The sequence below is a fragment of the Protopterus annectens genome, chromosome 2.part0 (genome assembly GCF_019279795.1).
Source record: "Protopterus annectens isolate FY-2018-M chromosome 2.part0, PAN1.0, whole genome shotgun sequence".
Lineage (NCBI taxonomy): Eukaryota > Metazoa > Chordata > Ceratodontiformes > Protopteridae > Protopterus > Protopterus annectens.
In genome coordinates this window covers 45,045,258-45,066,688 of record NC_056728.1, presented here as the reverse complement: position 1 = coordinate 45,066,688, position 21,431 = coordinate 45,045,258, and the positions used below count along the sequence as shown (strand labels likewise).

At 36.7% G+C, this 21,431-nt stretch overlaps 1 protein-coding gene across 1 annotated transcript in view; it reads left to right on the top strand.

The window, feature by feature from the left end:
- Nucleotides 1-21,431, top strand: part of TSPEAR (thrombospondin type laminin G domain and EAR repeats) — a 219,749-nt gene that overhangs the window by 183,513 nt on the left and 14,805 nt on the right. The window contains exons 10-11 of the mRNA XM_044060283.1: nt 4,839-5,014; nt 20,828-20,929. Of these exons, the coding sequence (XP_043916218.1) occupies nt 4,839-5,014; nt 20,828-20,929 (278 nt within the window). The remainder of the gene's footprint in view (nt 1-4,838; nt 5,015-20,827; nt 20,930-21,431) is intronic.

Here is a 21,431-nt window from a genome sequence, read left to right as displayed (position 1 = left end):
GGCAAAAAGGATGAGACTTGATTTTCCCAGAGGACTGCTTGTTGTCTATTGCTGAGGTATGATGTGAACAATTTTAAGGCTAGAGAATCAAAGGAGAGAGATTCCAGAGTATTGATTAAGAGGGTATGGTTAACCATGTCGAAAGCTTTAGAAAGGTCAATGAAGAGTGCAGATGAGAGAAGGTTTTTGTTACGGTTTCTATTGATGGTATCTGTGAAGGATAGAAGGGCAGTAGTGGTACTATGAGATGGTCTAAAGCCATGTTGACATTGTGCTATTAGGTTGTGCTGAGAGAGATGGGATAGAAGTTGTTTGTGAATGCATTTTTCCTTAATTTTAGCTAGGGGTGATAAAAGAGCAATTGGCCGATAGTTAGAGTAATCATTGGAGTTCCTGCCTTTATGTAAGGGGATAATGTGGGATATTTTCCAAATATCTGGGATGGTACCTTCTTGGATTGTCCTATTTATAAGGATAGATATAGGGTAAGCAATTTCCTTAGCTGCTTTTTGGAGAAATTGGGAAGGAAGTTGGTCAGCAGATGGAGTACATGGTTTAAGTTTTAGAATACGTTTATAGATGAGAGAAGTAGAGATGGGTTGTATTTTGAATTTAGATAAAGAGTGTGGTAAGTCAATGGGAATGCTGGAGTTTTCTGAGATAAGTTGACTAGCTGAGATTGTATAGTGTCAGTAAAGAAAGAGTTGAAGGTATTGGCAGTTAGATGGGGAGTATTTGGATCTGCATCAAGTGGGGTGGGTGTTCGGGAGTTGCCTGGGGAAAGGAGCTTATTAATGCAAGACCAGAACTGTTGGGGATTATTTTGATGAGTTTGCTGAAGTTTACAATAGTAGTTTTTTTTTATCTGTAAGTATAGCCTTTTTTGTGCTGTTTCTAAGCTGCCTAAAGTATAGGTGATCAGAGCTATTTCTATAGGTTCTCCATTTAGCCCAGACTTTGTTCCTAAGTAGAATTTGATTCCTAGTTTCATTTGAAAGCCATGGGGCTGGGTTAGACTTCATTCTAATGGAACGTTTGGGAGCATGCTTGTCCAGGATAGATAAGAATGCAGTGTGTTAAAATACTGTACTGCCTCTTCAAGTGGGAGGGATTTTAATGGGTTCCAGTTGCATGCTTTAAGGTCAGTTTGAAATAATTCTGCCTTAAAGTGTTTGGTAGAGCGTGCTGTTCTAATGGTGGGGAGGTTTGGGAAGTCTTTCTTTTCTCCAGTAATGTAGGTCAAGGAATGATCACTTACATCATCAGGCAGGGTTCCTATTTTGTAAGATTGTTTCACTTTGTTTATGAGAATCCAGTCTAATGTACTCTCTTTTTTGTTAGGTTTGTTAATCCTGGTTGTACAGGTTATAGTTTGGGTAAATCCATGGAGGTTAATATGAGAGGTAGGATTTTCAGCACTAACACTTTTCCAGTCCTTGTTAAAGTCACCTAGTATTATAGTTTCTTGGGGGTAAGTAGAAGACAGCCAGCTAAGAAATGTCTCAATTGTAGTGATATTATTTCTGGGTGGTATATAAATGCAGATAATATATAAAGATTTGTTTATGTTGATTTGAAGCTTAGTAATGAGGATTTCTGCGTTGCTATCCTGGGTTGGATTAGATGGGAGGGTAGAGATATGAAGTCCATTTTTAAATAGAATTGCTACTCCACCACCTTTACATTTTGTTCGGTCTTGTCTCACTATATTATAGCCTTGGGGAATAATTTCATTATCTTTAGTTTCTGGTTTCAACCAAGTCTCAGTGAGGCAGAGGATATCAAAGGAGTGAATATCTAAGAGGGCATGAAGGTGCGCTACTTTATTATTGATGCTTTGGATATTAAGATGCCCTATTTGGAGAGAGCTATTGAGATTGGGGTGAGTTGTTTGGGTTGTAGGGTTGGTAGGGCCAGGGTTGGGGTGAACATCGCCATCTTTCAAGGTGGGACTATTTAGTTTTGTTCCTGAGTTGTATGTAAGGTAGGTTAACAGTTTTGATTTTTTTTCTAAGGGTAGGTTAAGTTTAATGTGGGAGAGTCTATGGTATTTGGGTAGTAGGTAACTGGGATTGGAAGTTATGTTAGCATGTCTATCAAAGGATATGTATGTGTAGATTGCAGTTTGTTTGTGGGAATGGTTAAGATGGAAATAGTGCAATTTTTCAAGGGGGGTAAGAAGGTAGGTTGAGATGAGAGTAGTCGATAGTATGATTGTAAGTGTTAGCTTGGTGAGATTAGGGAGAGGCATCTTGGAGAAGTTTTTACAATAAGAGTACAAGTGTAGTGATATAATAGGGAGAAAGATGTGAAGGGGAGGAAGATAAAGGAGTACAGGAAGAAAAAAAGAGGTGGATATTGTATGGATGAGTTAAAAGTAGGAGGATATGATAGGGGCACTCTAAGTACATCATTACACAAATTGTACATAAATTACATCAGGCAGAGCCCCCTCACTAACACTCTTCAAGAGAAACCTTGATGAGTGGATGGGTAACAGAAAATACACCCCTGGGATCACTTCATTGACTCTGCTTGACAGAGGATCAGTTAATTAATCAATGGGGCAGAGAAAGCCGAAACACTCTGGCTAGGCTTATAAATGCCCTAGGGCAGATAGCCTAGTACCTACCTATGAACCTATGAACCTATGAACCTATGTGTGTAACACATTAACCCACACAATCAAGAGAAATTCACCAGAAAGCAATTTAAGTACAATCATAAACAAAATAAATTTAACAGTAATCAATCTAAAAGTAAATGTACTCAAAAACTTTTTTAACAGATGATGAACTGTGATAATCTCTACACCTACATGTGTATACTAATAAGTGGCAATGATAAAAATACCTTGGAGCTTTTAGTACAGCAATCCTTTATCGGGAGTCTAAATTCCTCCTAGTATATTGGGCTTCTCAGTGGCTTTCTGGACTTCGTGTCTAGTATCAAGGTTTGCACTCAAACTGTACCTGTCTCTGTGCTTGCAGACTTGGGTGCAGAAGAGAATATAGGATTGTATCATGTCTAAACCTACAGCCAGCTCTAGAAGACTATACTACAAAACTCTTCCCCAGTAAAATTAAAGAAGTGCTATTAATCAAAGGAAGTTTTTGAAACAGTCATGTTATAAAAATAGAGTGCTGAAATGTGTGTTGTTCAGGTAACTAGTACAAAACCCTATGAACAATAAAATTGTTTAATATAAGGCCAAGCTATGTCTTACTTTGGTCAAAGGACATAACTAAGATTATAGCTGATGTTAGATGAATTTGAATGTGTCATCTCAGCATAGAAATAATGACCATTACTACAAAACCATGGCGCATGCAACTTGAGTCATAACTGATGTAGTAAAACTTTACTTACTGACTGAAAACAATAAGTGGCTAAGGCATGGAGCTTTGAACATTTCCATCTGTGCTATGTGAACATATGTTTAGTTTCATAGTAGAGTATGTCATGGTGAAACTCCGTTACTATAATCCAACATCAAATCTACTTGTAAGTATACAACGATACCTATTAAGGTTGCAACCCTGTTTTGTTTACATTTATACAAAAACGAAGGAAGGCCCAGATAAAACAATGTTCAGAGACCTTAGCTGTGAACAAGAAAGAGTAGGGAATTAAAAGCGGGAGAGAAGTCCAGGGAATTAAAAGAGGGAGAGAAGTATATTACTTTATTGCACAACCTGGAATTCCAAAAGAATTAGTGTTAGAGTGCATTCAAGCAGAAACAAGCAGCGACGCTGTTCTGCTTAAAAGAAAGGGATCATGCAACATAATACATGGTTCAAAATCACAGGAAAAATCCCACATACTTTCATTCTAGAAAGTTTATAAATTGCCAGCATGACTTTACAGCCTGTTTTGATGGTGACCAGTTTTCTATTTTCTAAGGCACAATCACTGTCTGCTACTGCTAATGTTATTCTCTGGTAAGTTGTTGTTAGTAGGGTGGTCTGTTCTTTTAAGTTGCCTATAACTATCATTCCATATAGCAGTTTTCTTACAAGTCGAGTTTCTGCAAGTGTTCTTTTGAATGTTGCTATTTTCTTTAACGAGAACGGCAGAACAGATATAAATAGTGCCTATTTAAATTATCATTTAGCTGAATTATTTTCCAGAAGTCCAGCAGAAACTGTCATGGACTGTAAAGCAGTTAGATGGTAGAATCAGAAGTCACCTGAAGTTGTTTTAAAACGTATTTGCTTTAGTAGAAAGCAAAACATTGTGCCGCTAACTGATTAATAAATACATTTGAATAAATACATTTGAGAATAGGGCAATAATCATGCATTACCAGAGTTATTTTAAACTCATATATAGCTTTTATATATATATATATATATATATATATATATATATATATATATAAATCAACATTTTAACTGTTACAGTGTGCTATTAAACATCAATTTTGTGTAGTTTAACCTATGCCAAATAATCTACAATAATTTTCCATTTATAAAAGGTTACTAAAATAAAAGATTGTGTGCTTGGTTTACTATGTAAATGCTGCTCAAGTGCATCTATATGAAGAATTACAACCCTGTATTATTGCTTCAAATCAACTATGTGTTAATGTTAAACCCTACTATCATTTTTTACAAATGTATTATTTTTTTGCCTTGTATTTGTTCTCCCTTACTGTTAACTATGTATTCACTGTAATGTACTAATCTGAGTTTTGTCTGAAAATGTTCAGTTGTAATAGGTGCACTACGCTGGTAAACAAACCTAAATAAATATATAGAATAACTAAATATGTGTGGGCCACTTAGCTGCAGTGATGTAAAACCTTAATACTTTTTTTTCATCTGTTGTTGATGTAGACATTTGGTGCTACAGACTGGGAGGTGTTCCAGCTTGGAGAGAGAATATTCCTTGCTGTGGCAAACAGTCAAAGTTATGATCTGGAAACAAATTCCTATGCCATCAGTTCCACTATTTATGAACTGAATATAACAGCTCAAATGTTTGTCCCTTTCCAAGACATCCCAACCTACAGGTAAGCCTGTTTATTTTTTGTTTCTCCTTGTTAGTTACTCTTACTCCTTGATTTATTTATCTCAGCCGAACATCCAGTGCCCCTGTCCCCTTTCAACCTGTTTAAGCCCAATTGCCACTTGTATTTGCTGGCCCACCATATCTCACCATCATGCTTCTCCTCTCACTTCATAATGAAAGTTATCCTGCAAAGAATTTTCTGTCAGTTTTGGTATGTTTGTGTGTGGGGAAGAAACGCCATTGTCATGGCTGATGAAAGTCAGACCAAGTAGGTGAGGTAAACCCCTTCCATAAACATAATAGTTTGGCATTGTCCAGAGTGCTGGCACATCTGTTGGCTTCTTTTCCAAGTGGTCAGTAGAGCAAGCTGGGTTTTGGGTTCTATTCAGGATTTTCCTAATTCTAGCAGTGATAACCCCTCCAGAAAATGAGTGCAATTTGTGCATTTTGTATACAGATGTGAAATATGTGGTGGTATATTATGTGATAAGGGAAATTCAATGTATGGTAGGTTTAAGGAATGAGTATTTTGACCAATGTGTAAGATTTGGGGAGAACAAGATGTGCTGATAGATTGGAATATGGTTTATGCCCTTAACTTATTTTTCAGTGAGTTTCAAATGGTTGAGCCCATTCCATCAGACAGGCAGTCACCAAACATTGTTTTATATTGGAGACAGCCACCAATATGCTCCAGGCATGCTCGAAGCTAAAAGAATTAATTCTAAGGCCACAGACTCTTGTGATACATTAACAAAGCTATTGACAGTTATCCAAGAATCAAAACAGGCTTGACTGAGAGTCATTGAAAAATAAGTTAAGAATGCAACCAAATACCATTCTTGAAGTCATATATTCCTAAACCATATTCATATTAAAGAGGCGGACAACTTTGTGGCACAGTATAACTGTTAATCAATGACAAATTTATCAGGTAGACATTCACCAGCCTCTAACATGTGGAAAATCACTATTTCCCAGCATTAGGCAGATATTTTTAAGTCCATGTTTTGGTGTCTTCAACATGCAGTGACCTATGAGCTATAAATACATTTTTAGCAGAGTGCAAGGGGTACAGCACCCTGTTTAAGGGATGTGGGTCCCCCACAAAATATGGATTTTGTATGTTTTGGGTTTTTTTGTCTTAATTTTCAGTAGCAATTTGCATAGCCCATATGCATCACAAAGCAGCTACTGGGATAGAATCAGGAATAAACATTGTAACTATTCCACATGGAAGCATAATAAGTAATGTTTCTTGCAAAGGTGACCAAAAAGAAGCAGCTGCGTCTGGCAGATGACCATATTGCCATGTTAGATAATTACCTTAGTATGAGGAGCTCAGGACTTATTAACAGTGGCAGGAAAATGCTAACACTATAAGAGAAATGGCGTGGTCTGCTTATGACCTTGAAATACTTCAGTGATGATGGCTAATTGAAGAGAAAGAAAATATGGTAGATTCTTCTACAAATTTTTTAGATGAAACTTAGTATAAGCCATTTTTCAGCAAAGTAGCCCTGACTGAGGAGGGAGATCTGGGACAATAGTTCAAAACATAAGCCACTGCAAGGAAAAACTAAGAGAGACTATTTAAATCAGGGAGATAAGAACACCAAGTACGCTTCTCATTTCTGAGCTGATGATAAAAATAACTGTATTCTACGAATGTTTGTGCAGTATAATAATAAGGGAATAAAGGATTACAGGGAAAAAAACATTTTAAATGCTTGATAGGAAAATAACAAAAACATCTGAATCATGGATAATAAAAGGAAACAGCAATAAGTCAAAATTGTCCCAAAAAAGCTGTATGTTTTTCTTTGTTGGCCTACAGACCAGACTATTTCTCCATATTCATCTTATTCCAAATGTAAAACAAATTTAACAAGTTATAGTACACCACAGGCTATATCATGGACTGTACCCTCCCCAATCCTCTGATTTACACATAGCTGTTCTTTTAACAGGGTTTAACTATTACCACCAAAATTACTAAAAATATCTCTATGAACTCTACTTCTAACTGTTTAAGAAGTATTTAAATAGGGTTCGGGCTGTTAGGCAGAGAGATATTTCCCAGCAGGTACATTTGGTTGGAGATACCTGGATGAAGTGAAATTCAATTGCAGAGATCTATGGTTGTCACAGATTCACTGTGGACACACAGAAGCACTTGGCACCATGCCGACATCTTCAGGAACCAAGTGCATGGGGCCAGGAGAAGTAATTTATATTGTGCTTGGTGCAGAATACATGATTCTCTGAGTACAACATGTAGAAGTCTGCTGCAACATGGAGGAAATCCTACATGCCACTGTAACCACAGTTATGCTCCAGTATGTGTTTTAGGCAATGCTCCTTAGACACCGTAAAAGGGGTACTTGTCCATACACAACATTAGTAAAGGCATTACCCATTTTCAGTGCCATTAGCATGCACACTTGTCAGCCTGCTGCTGACGCCTGCCATAATGCCTGCTGTCTCTAGGTACCTTGGGGACTAGGGACATTTTTCTCCCTACACACTTTGTTATTGAAGCTGTAAACATGATGCTTCTCTGTGCCTTCAGCAATCATGCAACAGCAGGGATGAAGGAGTCCTTCTTAAACTCCATAAGATAATGTTTGGACCTTGCATTGATTATTGTGTGACGACTTGTGAGTACAAAATGATCTCAGTTAGTTAGACTGGAATTAAGGGAGGTATTTTACTAGGCAGATTATAAGGGTTAATTAAGCATTTTGCTGTATGAGCAGGTTGTCAGAGTTGTCTTTGTATTCAGTTAGTTACAGACTAATACAATGAGATCTTATTTAAATTTACAAATGTTTGAAAAATACTTCTCTGGCAGATGCATTAGACATTAAGTTTAAGTCAAATTCAAAACAATGGTTTATTTGTTATTGCTCCAGTGTAGAATTATTTTTAGGTAGGTCATTCCATGACACAGCAGGTAAACTATGGACTGGATTAACCTCTAAGAATTAGAAGAGCTGATACTCGTGAGATATTCAAAGATGTAGCGGATGACTATTTTGGTAATAAAAGGTATTTCATTTCCCCTGTGGTTGTTGGTTAACTCATGTAGATCTCTCAGGAGGCTTAGAGTTTGTGATATATATACATTAAACATTGAACATTGAATATTACATCCTGTAGGGAAATAATGTCACATGCTTGACTCTTTAATCGTTGCCAAGCTGTCAGTCATTTTACATTTAATATCAGGATAGAAAAGGATAAGCTCGTTTCTTTCTCTAGTCACTTTAGTTTCTGCTTTCTTTGCCACATAGTAACCCTTTCCGCTTCTTGTTCCACTGTCTTTCTGTTTTGCCTCACTCTCATCACGCTCCTTTGCAGATCTAGACTGTAAGGGAGAAAGCCGATCTTCCTTCTTACTACTTTGTCTCCTAATCAGTTTTTCTCTGTTGCTGAACCACTTCATCAGCAGTACATTCGCTCAGATTTTTTTGGTTACCTGTTAATGATTCTCTGTTTATCTGAACTATTGTGGCTTTCTTCTCTTGCCCACACACTCGAACCACAAGTCACAGTGTTTACAACATTGTCTGCATAAAGGAACACAGTTTTGTCTCACATGTTCTCTTTCTCTAAATCGTTTTAACAATCTCTTATAATGTGCCTCAGCTCCCCAGAAAAGTAACATTGTTTTGAATGATTGTACTACTGAAGTATTCTTTTATAATCTGCAGTTCTGATAATACTTGTTATGGGTCTATGTTCAGCCATTGAATGGAACTTCCATCTAACAGCTAAACATTGAACCCCATTCATCGAACGTTCATTTCATCGACGAGGAAAGTAACTAGTTGGCCACCACTTCTCTGTGTACCCCACCACAGTGTTTCACACCCTACTAACTATATATACCAACTCTGAGACCACAATACAGTGGGGAAAAGGGCAGATAGGGAAGTGGTGGCCAACTAGTTACTTTCCCCGTCGATGAAATGAACCATCACTGAATGAATGTTTGATGGATATGATTCGATGTTCAGCCGTTCAGTGGAGGTTCCATCAAATGGCTGAACATAGATCAACTTGGTATATGTTTTGCAGCATTATTTTTCAACGTTAAATTCACTACTGCTTCTCATCCCGCTTATGTTCACTTTTTTGACATAATCCAGTGCTCCATAGTGACTCTTTGGCTCACTCTTAAGTTGTTCCTCTGTTATCACTGTAGACTGAAACTATATAAAAACTGTTCTTTTACAACTAAGAGAAATGTCTTAATCTTACATAGAATCCATTAATACTCAGTCTTTTTCTATGATGTACTTATAATGGCTTACTTCCAGTATTTATGGACTCAAATATTACATTAAACAATTCTTTAGGTATGTATACTATTGTTTGTTAACTTACCTGCTTTCAAGCTAAGAGACTTCTGTACCTTCATTGAGAAATCAAGTCTGCTGAGGATCTGCTAAGGATTTCTTTCTCAAAAAAAAAATAAAAGTAGCATGTTTCTTCAGTTGCTTCCACAGTTTGCAAAGGAACATAGTTACTACTCACTTTGCATATTGTTTTGTTCCTGCCCATCAACACTATTTTTGCTGGAATCAGTGCTTCTCTCTACATGGACAACATGACTGTGTGGTGGAGTCAGACCCACTGGGTTGCCTGGACATTAATATCATCTTGGCTTTCATCTACAGCTAAATATTATGTATAAAAACTGTCATGTAACTCAGAATCACATTTCTTGGCATTTCTGTATATTTCATATTAGATAAACCAAAACGTGTTTCCAACTTGGTTCGTGGTGATATGTTTTGGTTTATCAGTTTTTACTTGTATCATCGATCCGTTGTTTGGTTATCAATATTTCATATTAGACCTTTAGCTAAAAATTGACACAGAAATATAAACAACTGCTCAAGAAATGGGTTAGGTAAACTGGTGAGCCTTCAAAATCCCCATAGGTGTGTGTACTGAGTATGAGCAAGGGCATGTCTGTAGCTCCTCTAAAGTTCTTTAACTGCATTTTATTACCGAGATCTAAGTATAGTAACTGGACACATTTCACTTTACTTTTTATTTTTTAATTTTCTTAAGCAACACCTTACTGTACTGCTTATTTTGGTGTTCGCATATGGTCTGGGTCATGGTTGAAAAGTGTCACATGGACCAATAAACTTCACCTGTTTAACACATAAGTAAGTACATATGAAAAAATAAATGAGTGACAGCTGTCGTTTCTGCTAACAAAGAAAAATCAATGCGATGACATTGGACAGGAGGTGCTTTACCAAGAAAATATTAACAGTATTTGCTGTAAATGATGTTTAGAGCCAAGCCGTAGGTAGCTATTATGGCACCCTGTGCTATTCCCTGATGTGGCACCTCCTTCAACAAAAAAACCCCCCAAAAAAAAAACATTTGTAAACAATCATCTGGCAGTTGTGCCTGCTTCACCCCAATCTAGCTATGTTTTTGGTTTACAGACCTATAACAGGCTAGTCAATATGCTATGGCATTCCAAAGTGCAAAAACCATGTCTTTACTTATAGTCATTATTTATTTATTTATTGGATTTGTTAACCGGGAAAGTCCACTGTGCCTATAAAGAGCCCATTTTCAGTTGAGGCCCGGGGAGAAAAGCTCCGCATTAGTTACATACAAAAGTAAAATAATACGACATAGAACAGAATGATATGAGCAGTGCATTCACATTTAAAGAAAAACGACATAGAACAGAATGATATGAGCAGTGCATTCACATTTAAAGAAAAAATAAATAGCAAAAATAGAGATGATGTTTACAATCAGGTATAAATGTGGCAGTAAAAGATGACAAGTATTTAAATAACACATGAGAATAAACTTTCTGTAGAATTTTTTTTTTTTTTTTTAGCAGAGTGGGTTGACTACAGGGTAGAAAGGAAGTAGCAGCAGGGCTATAGGAAGAAAGAGTCAAGTTAAAGAGACAGCAAGAGGTCAGTATGGTAGAGATGAAGGAGGCGGGATGTTTGTAATAGAATAGTTAAAGTTGAGACTGCAGAGAGAGAAGTCAGGAGTTGAGGTTATATGTTGGGGTACGTTGGGGTACATTATCATCATCATCATCATCATCATCATCATCCTTTTCCCATGTTTTACATGGAGTCAGGGTGTTGTGCCAAGTGTCACCATCCCCCTATATTCAGTGCCCCCTTCTTCCTTCTTTGACACTGATGCCTGACTGCTTCAGGTCTTCTCTCACACATTCCAGCTACTTCTTTGCTGGACACCTTCATCTATATTTATAGCATGGGGCTAAAGTTGATTTTCAGAAAAAGTAATCAAATACAAAGTATATCAGAGCATCCTAAATATTCTTATATATAAAATATGCATTATGTAGTTTAAATTCAGCTGTATTTTTAATTTAAACACTTTTCATAGTGGTAGGTGGATAACCTTTCATATAGATGTGTAGCTCTGTAATGCTGTCAGCTAATACATTTTCAGATTTTACTCAGCCACATTCTTAAAGTAGGTTTCTTCTTAATTGTAGGCCATGCACTGGGTGTTTATATTTATACTTTTGTGTTCAGAATGTTCAAAACTTGAAAGCAATGTTGTGCATTTCTGTTAAAGCTTCTTCATAAATAAACTGTTCCTAACTGAGGCACTCAGCATTTTCTCAGGTCCTACCCTGCTACCGAATGGTAATTTAGCAGATGCCCATATGGCATTTATAAAACAGTCACTGAGATGAAAAAATAATTAGAGAGAAGGCTGTTGATGGTTTCACCCCCAAACCACATCATAACCACAGCAAAGATGAAATTAGCTCCCACAACACAGCTGAGAAACAAGCAAAGGTGGACAACATATGTAATGGTAAAGGGGGGTCTGAAAGTTAAAATGACTAGTCTTATCCTAACTTAACTTTGGTTAAGAACTGAAGCATATGGAAGCTGTAAATTACAGGTAGTGAGTACAAGACATGGCAAAGCAGTAAGAAACATTATTAAAGTCTGGCACTGTGGAAAGGAAAGTGAAGCAATAATGTCCCCTCTACTGCTGAATGAAAAATATAAGTGCTGGTGCTGCTCAGGTAAGAAGGTACAGGTGAGTTATTTAAACTGACCAAAGACTAAAAATGTACAAAACCCCTTTTCAGTTTAAATTAGATAGAGAAGTTGTGCATGTTATACTCCTCATATTTCCTAGGAGATGTAGAAATACTATATACTAGTCCAACTCTAATATTGAAAGGATTATGCTTTTTGGAAATTAAGCATAAAAGCACAGAATAAATGCTGTTCACAGCACAGATGTTTGTAGATATATCTGTTTGGAAGTGAGAGAGTTTGCAGTAATCATACATGACTATGTCTGACATAATACCACTAGGCCACTACAGATAACTGGTTATTAGCTTGAAGGGTGAAGAGAGTGAGTTCTACAAGGTATTTAGTGAAGGATGAGAAAATAGGCAAACGAGGCAACGTTTTGAGTCATCCTAGTGATGGGCAAGGGTTTGGACAGCTGTTGTGATGTGATTTATAGCTGTGTGTGTGTGTGTGTGTGTGTGTGTGTGTGTGTGTGTGTGTGTGTATGTGTGTGTGTGTGTGTGTGTCTGCGCGCAAGCATGTGTGTATGTATATATGTGTGTGTGTGTGTACGTGCGTGCATGTGTGTATGTATGTTATATATATGAGTCTACGGTCTACTTTACATGGTCGACTTTTCAGAAAGTCGACTTTCATATGGCTGAGACCATATGATCGACTTTCGAAAAGCCAGCCACGTAAAATAAATACATAAAACACAACAAAAATATACAAAACCCCTTTTCAGTTTAAATTAGATAGAGAAGTTGTGCATGTTATACTCCTCATATTTAAACTGTTAGCAGGGGGGCTCTGCCCCCTTGCACCCCTGTGGGGGGGCAGCACGCCCCCCATAACTTAAATACACCAACTACAATATCACACTACAGTGGGGAAGAGGGAAATTTTCCCATTCCGCACTGTATGGAGATAGCAGTTCCCCATGGTCGGCTTTTAGAAAGTCAATCATATGGTCTTGGCCATATGAAAGTCGACTTTCTGAATAGTCGACCATGTGAAGGGGATCCATATATATATATATATATATATATATATGTATATATATATATATATATATATATATATATAAAAATATAAATATATATATATATATATATATGTGTGTGTGTGTGTGTGTGTGTGTGCACATATTGGAGAGCTGTTGTACAACATGGACCATGGCTTCCTTTGGTCTATGGTTTGATTCCCTTAACCTCTGTTTGCTTAACTCTATGACTTTCAGCAATTTACTTAACCAGACAGTACTCCCAGGCTGAGTCTGCAAAAGGTCCATGGAAGTCAGTGCTCTACTTGTGTTAAATATCGAAGTGCGTGACTTTCTGGGAAATAGTTATCAATGCAGTGTGTGTCTTACCGGAATAAATCCTAGACGGTATGAATGCAAGACTTCATAAGGAGCAGCTTGGAGAAGATACCTAACTGCTGAGAAATGCCTGGTAATTTGAGACTTGATGTTTAGCTCTGTAAGAATGTAGAAGTTAAGTTAATGTAACAAGATGTCAATGTTAGCTAGTCTGACATAAAAGTAAGGACATGAGAAAAGTGGTATTGCTTCCATTTCTAGAAGCTATTGCCAAGGGGTTAAACAAATAACATTCTAGAAGAATAGAGGGGTGTGGATAAACAAATCTGAGGAGTATATCATACAAGGTCAAGGAAAATGAGCAAGTTAAATAATTAGAATATAAAAAACAGTGAAGAGAAAATCCCAGGCAAAACAGATCATGGTGCATGCAGTTTTCAATGTACATAAATACAACATGAATTAAAGTACCATTTCTGGCCAAACTTTCTATAAATGATTGGCTAATGTTTACAGGATAACCAAGGATTTTTTAAGTGATTTCAACTTTCAATGCTTTTGTTATACAAGCCTCTTTTTAGACTGAGAAGGCAGTCTGCTGTAGGCGAGGTGCTGTACTGAATTTATCTTACAGTATGAAAGATGGGCCAGTAAAATGCATCACATGACATAGTTTTTGAAATAAAGTGTATAAGGGAAGAGTTAGAAATGAGTAGTATGACAAGGGATGAAAGGAGATGGCAGTGTGCAGGGGTGTCTAGAAAAGTGAGCATCTTTAACACGTGCCTTCATAGGCATAGGCCAACTAGGCGGCTGCCTAGGGCATCGCTGTAGTAGGGGCGCTTATCCAGTATTTATTTGGTGTAGGTAGACTAGGATGGAGACACCAGGTGGTGTGGTGGGGGGCACCGTGGAGCCTTTTTGCTTAGGGCACCAGTTGAACTAAGGCCACTCCTGCGTGCCTTATTTTGGTGTTTGTAAAGATAAGGAAGATGGTGGCCCACATAAAAGAAGCAGACAGAGGAGGTGCTGGAACATGTGTAGGGAAGGAAGGAGCTCAGTATAGCAAAGTCACAGGATACTTACAGAACAGCCTTTGTTTATTTGTGAGGAAGTTATAAGCTCAGTATTGGGACAGTGAGGATTTCACAACACCTGTCTTTCAGTGTCCGTCTGGCTCTGACTTAACAAAAACTCATAGCCAGTAACATTGCTGTGCAGTGATAAAGTCCTGATTATGTCCCAGTTGACCTAAATTCCATTAGCAGCTTGGATGCTAAATGGAGCAGGCAGGGGATCTTTGGTAGGGAGTAAGAGGGCATGAATACAGGCACAGTCTCTTGGAGGATAAGGGAAGGTGGTTTTTCAGTTCACAAGCCATCACCTGGTGGTAGACTTCCTTGTGGGTGCACAGGAACATTCTCTTGAAAGAGAAAGGCATTGTGGGTCTCCAGAATGATTATGCATAGCTTGTCCCCTAATCCAGAGAATTTGTTATGGCTGTTGCAAGTGCCCTCATATTTGGCTTGCAGGTGAGGACACAAAACAGACAACAGTATCTGTATGTTGGACTCCCGGGTAGCGGTCAGCCTTGTACAACTTCCCAGTATGAGGGAAAAAATGGCCTCAAGCTGAAGTAGGAGAAGACTTGATGGTTAGCATGAAAGCAGACAAAACTACTGAGAAATTAAACATGGAAACATGGATGAATTTGGAGGAACACATCTAAGGCTTTTAGTTTCCAATGAGTGAGTACTCACTACATTGGATCAAGTCAAGATGAACCAGTGGGTTAATAAGGTAATTGAGAGAAATCTAAAAAAACAGGCTACCAAGATCTGGGCAGACTATGAGTAAGGCAAAAGTAGGATAATGAGTGAAAAATTATTTACAGGAACAGAAACTAGGTCTGATTTTATATTAGTAAACAATTTCCAACTTAAGGAAATTAACATGATAAATGGTCTGCCACTGGGCCCTTGTTCTGACAGCCTCGCACACTGTGGCAGGCAGTAGCATTGACCAGATGAGGTCACAGAATGGAATGTAGCTCCTTGTAATACTTTGAAATTAAATGCCCTCACATTTAGTTAAAAGATGCATGATATTTATTTTTATTTATTTTATTTTATTTTGTAATATTTTTTTTAAATTTTGTTATATATATGTTTAACACTACCTCTAAAAACTATTATATTAGAAAAGCAATTTGCATTTTTCTGTATAGTATAGTAATTAGAATATTATACTAGTGAGGGATGAGTGGAGATGCTGGCAGAGACTGTGCAAAAGTAGCACAACTGTGAGTTACACCAAGGAAGATGACAGTGTGCCATTTCTTGGGTAAAATGCTCAATTCACTTTATTGTATTCAATTATAAATACTTTTTGGGGGGGGGGGGTTCAGGTTAGACTTTTATAGTTAGTTGTAAAATTTTTGGGTTAAGGAGGGGGCATTTATGAGTTTGTTTAGGAGTAGAGTTTTAGGATTAGGAATAAGAATGGAGTTTTATGGTTAGGAACTTTTTTATGGTTAAGGATGGGATTTTATAATTAGGGTTAGGGAGGGAGGTTTTTGAGTTAAGATGGGATTTTAGAATTAGAGTTATAGATGGAGTTTTTAGGGTTAGGATTTAAAATTATGGTTAGGGATGGAGTTTTTAGGGCTAAAGTTTACAAATATGGCTAAGGATGGAGTTTTAGAGTTAGAAATGGGGTTTTATGATGATTATTACACTGGAAATGCTGTTGGTTACTTATGAGGATCTCGTACTATTGCACGAAATCCTACCTAACTGAAGCCAAAACAGCCAAACACACTTTAGCGAAAGTGCTTTTCATCGAAAATGCACTTTCGCTAAACCGTGAAAAAAAAAAAAAAAAAAACAATATATATATATATATATATATATATATATATATATATATATATATATATAGATATAACAAAATAAAAAAAAAACATATTATTCATGTTAACGCAGGGGGGCAAGCTCCCCTGCACCCCCAATGTGGGGGGCTGCACCCCACCCCCTACTTTTATATTCTCACTCTGAGATCGCACTACAGTGGGGAAAAGGGAATATTCCCTCATCCCCACTGTACCATGATCTCTGCAACGGCCATTCCCCACTTTTTTTTTTTAAGCACACTTTCACAAAAGTCCTTTTTCAGTGAAAAGCACTTTCACAAAAATGTGCTCGGCCATTTCACATTCGGTGAAATGGCCGTTCGATGAACAGTACGGATCCCTCTTACAGTTACTGGGGGTTACTCACATTAACATTCTAGGAAGTGAAATACCTAAGTGCATTACACCTGCATGCTATAAGTATCCCTTGCTGGGATGACCTGAAGAGATTTTATATGATGCTATGCAGTCTTGCAAGGCATGCATCTGTATTAGAAGCTACCTGATGTATTGCTGTGAAGCCAATGTATAGAAATGACAACTGAGTTTGTGCACTGATCTTAGGATCTGTCCTATAGACAGCCTTAGGGCATTTTTTTTACTTGCATGCAAGTCAGCAAGACTGCATGTAAAAGTGAAAGTTGGGGTTCTAATGTAATGTCCACATAGGTATTAGGAGTAACTTTTCTGAGAGTCTGATAATCAATGAGAGAGAGAGAGAGAGAGAGAGAGAGAGAGAGAGCGGCAGCAGAGTGACTGTGAAACTCTTTGTACTCAGCTAACATTGTATGGCTTGTAGCGCACAGATGAGATAATAACTGATGTCATCCATGATTTCTGGGATGAGATCTTTGTCATGTGTACACAGATGATCACGTGACAGGAGTCGGTAACTTTAATATGTAGGAAATAAGAGCTGTTGTTGAATGCTGTACAGACTGTTGTGAAACTGCAGGTGAGACTTGGTGGAAATCAATGAGTTCACCCTGAACAGGTGCTACATCCTTGGCAGGTGATTAGTAAATCAGAACTCCATTCCTAGTCTTCAATGAGATAAGTATTGCCAGCATAGTTTTAAGATGTCATTGAGGTAACTAAACTTGATATGGTAGAATTTAAAATGAGGGAGAAAGAGTATTAGAAAGAATAATGTAATCTTTGTTTCAAAATGTTTTTAAATTTGTAAGTTAAAAAATAAAAATAGAATATCAAATAACTCACCAAAATTTGGGGGAAAACAAATGATGAATATGCATAAATCATTCACAAAGTATTTTTTTGATTTATTTATCCTTTACTGACCAAGTTAGTTCCTCTAGGCTAGTAGATATTTCCTGGTGAGACCCGAGGTAGTATTTACTCTCCTATTTATGATGATAACTAAAAATATATGCAATGCAGGATATGTTAACTATCTTGAGAAAAATAAATGAACTAAGCCTTAACAGACAGTCAAGTCAAAATAGTCTAAAACCTCTTCAAATTTATGTGAACTTTATTAGCATTAATAACTGAAACATATGGCTTGGGTCCATTGTCATATCTGGCCAATGTGGTCATTCTGCTTGGATAAAGCAAACATTATTTTCTATTTAACATTTGTTAACCGTGAAAGTCCGACTTGGAACGAAGGCAATTTTCAGCAGAGGCCCGATGAGAAATGCTCCAGACACATGTCTTTGTAATGTGGGAGGAAACTAGAGTACCCAGAGGAAACCCACACAAATGCAGGGAGGACATGCAGACTCAAGAATCAAACCAGAGATCCTCTTACCGTGAGGTGACAATGCTACTACTGCACCACTGCGCCATCCAATTATTTGCCTAAAATCTTTGGTTATTCATAATACTTTATCCATAAAAATCACAAACTCTGTTAAGATACTATTTCGTAAATAAAAGTAATAATGTTTTTGCATCCTGCCCTTAAGGTAATTTTGTGCAGGAAATATAAAAAAAAAACATTCTGGAAGGGAAGAAAGTTTGAGATGGATGTGAAGAAAAGATGACAACTTTCAAAGTCACATTTATGACATAGTCTGAAAAAATGGATGCGCAAGTTTTAGAACAGAACAAAATGCTGAAAATTAAACAGTTAAAAAACGACATCAATGAAATTAACTTTGATTATTTTTAACATTTTACCTGTATTTTCAGTGTATTATTGCTGGTTTGAAACTGCCTGAAAAATAGAACTACACATTTTGTTCAATAGGTTGTTTTGCACAGTACACACATATTATTTTGGGTTGGAAAAGTGACTTAGCTTATGCATGAAAAATGAGTTAGCCCATTTCTGATGGTGGTCAAAGAAGTGTATCATTTCAAGTCTGTGGTTAAAATATTGGAAACTGAGATAGCCCCATGGTGCAGAGATCTGAATCCCTGACAGCAGCCCTGGTGACCTGGGCTCAACTAGTGGACCTTTGGAACTGGAGAAAGCAATTTGGGGATGGGTAGTAGTAGTGGGAATGAGTGACTGATGGCAGCTTACCCAGAGGGAGGTTAGTTGGCTGAACCCTATTTTGTGGTTTTGGGTGTCAATACTGAAGAAAATAATGCTTGCTCAGATTAGAAGGAGATGGAATGAAGAAACCCCTGTCTCTCCAAGCTGTTACAGCCATGGAATTACATCTCCAATTAGTAAGGGGTAAGGGGAGAAAAATTAGGGAAAATATTGCTCCATCAGAGATGATAGCCCACAAAGATTTGACTCTCACTCACTACCAGCAGTAGTGGATTATAATATGAATGATTCGTATGGTCACCTGGGCCCATGACTTAATGAGGTCCTGCTTCAGCAGTGAGCACTGTGGCTTCCAATCATTTGAAATATTATATTAAAATTCAGCAGTACAAACACATTTTAGTCAATGTGCTGAATACAATTGTCAACAACTTTGTTTTTTTTTAAATAAAGTGTGTACATTGCCACAAAGTATTTGTACTCAGATGCCTGAATCTGCTGTTTGCACTTGTGTAATACATGCTCCTCTGTGACCCCAATACAGTAGGTAAAGAGGAAAGAGGCATAAATCTGAGTGTTAGTGGCACAACATTAGAAAGTTTTTGGGCTGTGCTGTAGACACAGAAAAATAAACAGTCCCTTATTTTGTATAACATACCAAATGTATTTGTTCCATTAATTATACATACTTATATATATATATATATATATATATATATATATATATTTTTTTTTTTTTTTTTTTTTGAAATGGCATATCATTATGGATTATTTTACAATCACTAATACACATGTGCCTGGCTGATTGCTACTGAAAGGTAGAAATCATAAATAGAACAGTGAATAAGGTAAGAAGACAGGTAACAGAAGACCAAAACAAAAATCACTTCCTTCCTTTTTAATGTGATAAGTATGGCAAAGAATAGAAATGAAAAACCTGTAATTCTATCAAGTTTCTCAGTATAGAAGATCAACTTTTAAAATTGGTTCCTTATTTTGTCAGGCCTTGGCATGTATTACTTTTTGGTTTTGCCCCAGTTCTTGTTGTTTCTTTTTCAGTCACATAATGAGGTGTATGCACAAAATGGCTTTACATTTTGAGAAGGGAGAGTGGAGGCTGTTTGTGGATAAAAGTAACTTACCCTGTTCTCATGTCCTCACTTATCCATTTGGCTATGCAGGACTAGTGTGCTTGTGTGTGAAAAAAGCTGGAAAGTTTGCAACTGCTGTTTTTGTTGTACTCAGCTGAAAACTGTGTACTGATCAAATATCCATGATTTCGCAGAATGCTCCTGTTTTTGCCACGTTTTTGGTAAGTTCATCATAGTAGTTTTCTTGCAAATCTCTGATGATTGCAGTCATCCAGTATGACAGATATTTGAATTTCAGACTTCATATCCTTCAGACAATGTGTGCTAATGGGAAAACTGCTATTCTATCAATTTTTCTAAGGATATAAAAGTATTTTTTAGAATCTGTTCCTCATTTTTGGTTTTTGACCCTCATTATTATTATTATTATTATTAGTATTGTTATTGTTATTATTATTATTGTTATTATTATTATTAGTATTAGTATTATTATTATCATTATTATCATCATCATTATTATTATTACTATTATCATTATTATTATTATCATTATTATTATTATCATCATCATTATTATTATTATTATTATATATTTTTTGGCTTTGTCTGTCCATAATACACAATGAGATTGACAGTTTTTTTTTTCTTTCTTTCTTTCTATTTCTTCTTTTTTAATCACTGTCTAATGAAGAGTACATAACAAAGTGGCTATAAATGATAAACCTGACTGATTTGTCATCAAGCATTCTCAGTGTAAGCTAGAACATGCATTATTAAAGTTAGAAATGTGGATATCAGTAATTGTACATTTGCTTCACTATTTGCGATTGCTTAAAAATTAAGTCTTAATAATAAATATATTATTTTTTTACAATTTTGCTTTAAAGAAATCTTTGTTCAGTAGTGCCATACAAATGCAGTTTGCAACTGATTCTGTTTTTTTTTCAACAGTGCTGTTGACTGGGAATTTTTCACAGTAGGAGATGACAATTTTCTGGTTGTGGCAAACTCCTTTGATGGCACTTCCTTCTCAGTGAAAAGCATTATATATAGGTAAGAGCATCATGTTTTCCATACACGTTTCTTTGATTTGTAATTTGATGATTTCACTGTCATAGTCAAAAGTTCTTTTCTTTGAAATGACTAGAAACTTTCTGGAATATATCTCCATTCCCATATTAGTACAGTACAACTTAAGTAAGCAGGCAAGCATTCTAGGTGTTTGCAGTTCAAGACAGGTCCTGCGATTCAGAAATGTTTAGTGCTTTGTGGTAGCCACATTTGTCTAATGAGAAGGCATGTGCAGTGAAGGGGCAAATCTGAGATACATATCTTGATTGTGTTAGGTCATGAAATATCACAGTGAGCATAGTATGGAAATGACTGTATGATAACATGGAAATGAGCAACATCGTTAAATTAATAGTAATGGTGAATGCAACAACTGAAGGTAAGCAATATGGCAGCACAATTCAAAAAACATACAAATGTTGCTTGACAGTACATGACTGAAAGAGTTGTTCACAGCAGTAAAATCCTGGAGTTATGGAAGAGA